Raw genomic sequence first — 2552 nt, forward strand, 5'->3', positions numbered from 1 at the left:
AGATAATAGAATTTCATTAATACTTGAGGTACAGCAGAGCTCCACACCCTTAATCTATGGTGTGCAGAAACTCCACCGTTGAAAATACATAAGTAAAAGAGGTTCAGGCATGGCCGAATGGCCAGCCCCCCTAACGTGATCAATAGCCTCTTAAGATGAAGAATAATACAAAACTGAGATCAAAGATGTCTAATACAATAGATAAATGTCCTATATATACTAGACTAGCTACTAGGGTTTACATGAGTAAGTAATTGATGCATAAATCCACTTCCGGGGCCCACTTGGTGTATGCTTGGGCTGAGCTTGATCATTCCACGAGCTAAGGCATTTCTTGGCGTCAAACTCCAGGTTATGACGTGTTTTGGGCGTTCAACTCCAGATCATGACGTTTTTCTGGCGTTTAACTCCAGACAGCAGCGTGTACTTGGCGTTTAACGCCAAGTTACGTCGTCATTCTTCGAATAAAGTATGGACTATTATATATTGCTGGAAAGCCCTGGATGTCTACTTTCCAACGCCGTTGAGAGCGCACCAATTGGAGTTCTGTAGCTCCAGAAAATCCATTTCGAGTGCAGGGAGGTCAGATTCCATCAGCATCAGCAGTCCTTTTGTCAGCCTTCTTCAGAGTTTTGCTCAAATCCCTCAATTTCAGTCAGAATTTACCTGAAATCACAGAAAAACACACAAACTCATAGTAAAATCCAGAAATGTGAATTTAACATAAAAACTAATGAAAACATCCCTAAAAGTGGCTTAAACTTACTAAAAACTATATAAAAACAATGCCAAAAAGTGTATAAATTATCCGCTCATCAAAGTACTAAAAAAAAACATCCGGTGGAGAGTATAAGTACTCAAAACTCGAAAGAATTCCTATCTTACCACTGAGAAAGATAAGAGAGGGAAAAATAAACCTTGCCCTTCAGTAGACATTGAAGTTGCTGCCGGTCCTCCTCACAAGGAAGCGGTAAAGCTGATCATGTTACACCAAATCAAAACCGTCCAAATCCATAATTTGATAAAGAACAAATAAATCTCTAAAACAGATCAAAATTTGCACAATTAAAATCAGAACCAAATAAGGATAACAAATCAACAATAATCAGAACATGTTTCAATTAAAATCAGAATAAATAAAAAACAAACAAGGAGAACAAAGCTACAATAATCGGAACATATTTTAATTAAATTCAGAACAAATCAGACCCAAACTTGGAGAACAAATCAACATTATATGTAATTAAAATCAAAACATATCAGAACCAAACAAAGAGAATAAATCAACAATAATCAGAAGTTCAGAATTAGACCTTCAAGGTTTTGGGCTCTGCCTCAGAATTTATTATGCTAGATAGCAATTCAAGACTGTTTCGTGCAACTACAAGAAGCTCTTTCTTTTCTTCAGCTGACATGTGTTGGGGACCGGAAGAAAAAGCCAAGTCATCCATAGAAACTAGTCCAGCTTCGGGAACAAGGTAGCTTGAAGGAGGGTCTAATCCCTGAAGATAAGACCCTAAATTGTGAGGAACACCGGGCGAACTTCCTCCTCCTACATCAACTGGTTCAGCCCTTTCTTGCAAATTCTGCCATCAGACACTAACTTCGCCATCCCAGTTCTCGCATAGCCAGAACATTTGCCACACACTTAGCAATACTGAGATGCTCATTGCTCCAACCTGAAACATGACTGTAAGTTCACCAAACGAGGATTGACTTCCAATTAATTCTCAAGGTATTTTTGGTTCGGGTTGAAATTTTTATGGATGAGCTCTGCATATAAATACACAGCAAACTGTTCCATGAAAATTTCTACACTATCAGTAAGAATTTAGAGTTGATGTATTAAGTCACTATCACTTTCATTCAATTTTTTCTTTCCCATCCTAGAAAATTCAAAAAACCATAAATATAAATATCAGTTTATCAATAAATAATTTCCTTTCACAAATCACCAGAACAAAAAATCAAAACCAAATCCAAATTCAAACATCCAAGCATAGTTATCACGCAATCATTCTACACATAAACAAGTAGACAAAAAAGATCCAAAGAAGAAAGTAGGAATTTACCATATCTTCAACTTCTTGGAATCAGCTTTCTCCAGTGCAGGTTCAGAACCCTTTCTCTTACCATTGAGAGACTTCAAAGCCTCCTTCACAGACTCTGCAAACTCGGCGACACAGCGCTCAGACTCGTCCCTATACTTGGCAACATACTTGTGAGCTTCTCCATCGCCAGCAACCTTCTTACTTTTCTTCATCTGCTTCTTTAGAAACTCCTCCGCAACCTTCTCCAGCCGCCGCTCCTCCTCTGTCGCCTTTCACTCCTCTAGCCTCTTCTCTGCATTCGCGTGCCTCAAAATTGTTCGTCTTCTTTTTCCCGGCCTTCATCGCCTTACCTCGAAGTAGCGATCCGAACCCTCCCATGCCGCCCTTCAGCCGCAGAAGGAGTCGCACTGTTGGGAAGATGTTGCTGCCCTCCGGCGAGCAGATGGCCGAGGAGGAGACGGTAAGAGGCTAATGGCGTAAACGACGAGGAGACGATAAGAG

The 2552-nt window shown here is 39.9% G+C and overlaps 2 protein-coding genes across 2 annotated transcripts in view; both read right to left on the bottom strand.

Moving 5' to 3' along the window:
• Positions 1 to 1280, bottom strand: part of LOC107493635 (biotin carboxylase 2, chloroplastic) — a 12325-nt gene extending 11045 nt beyond the window's left edge. The window contains exon 1 of the mRNA XM_052262898.1: positions 886 to 1280. The gene's annotated coding sequence lies outside the window, so the exon portion shown is untranslated. The remainder of the gene's footprint in view (positions 1 to 885) is intronic.
• A 33-nt stretch (positions 1281 to 1313) lies between these two features.
• Positions 1314 to 2334, bottom strand: LOC107493634 (TOM1-like protein 2; the record flags this gene model as incomplete). The annotated part of the gene is given in 2 exon segments (XM_052262897.1): positions 1314 to 1679; positions 2073 to 2334. A coding segment is annotated over 1 exon segment (138 nt), but the record flags the coding sequence as incomplete, so codon positions are not given.
• Positions 2335 to 2552: the final 218 nt, after the last annotated feature.

The sequence above is a fragment of the Arachis duranensis genome, chromosome 6 (genome assembly GCF_000817695.3).
Source record: "Arachis duranensis cultivar V14167 chromosome 6, aradu.V14167.gnm2.J7QH, whole genome shotgun sequence".
Taxonomy (NCBI): Eukaryota; Viridiplantae; Streptophyta; class Magnoliopsida; order Fabales; family Fabaceae; genus Arachis; species Arachis duranensis.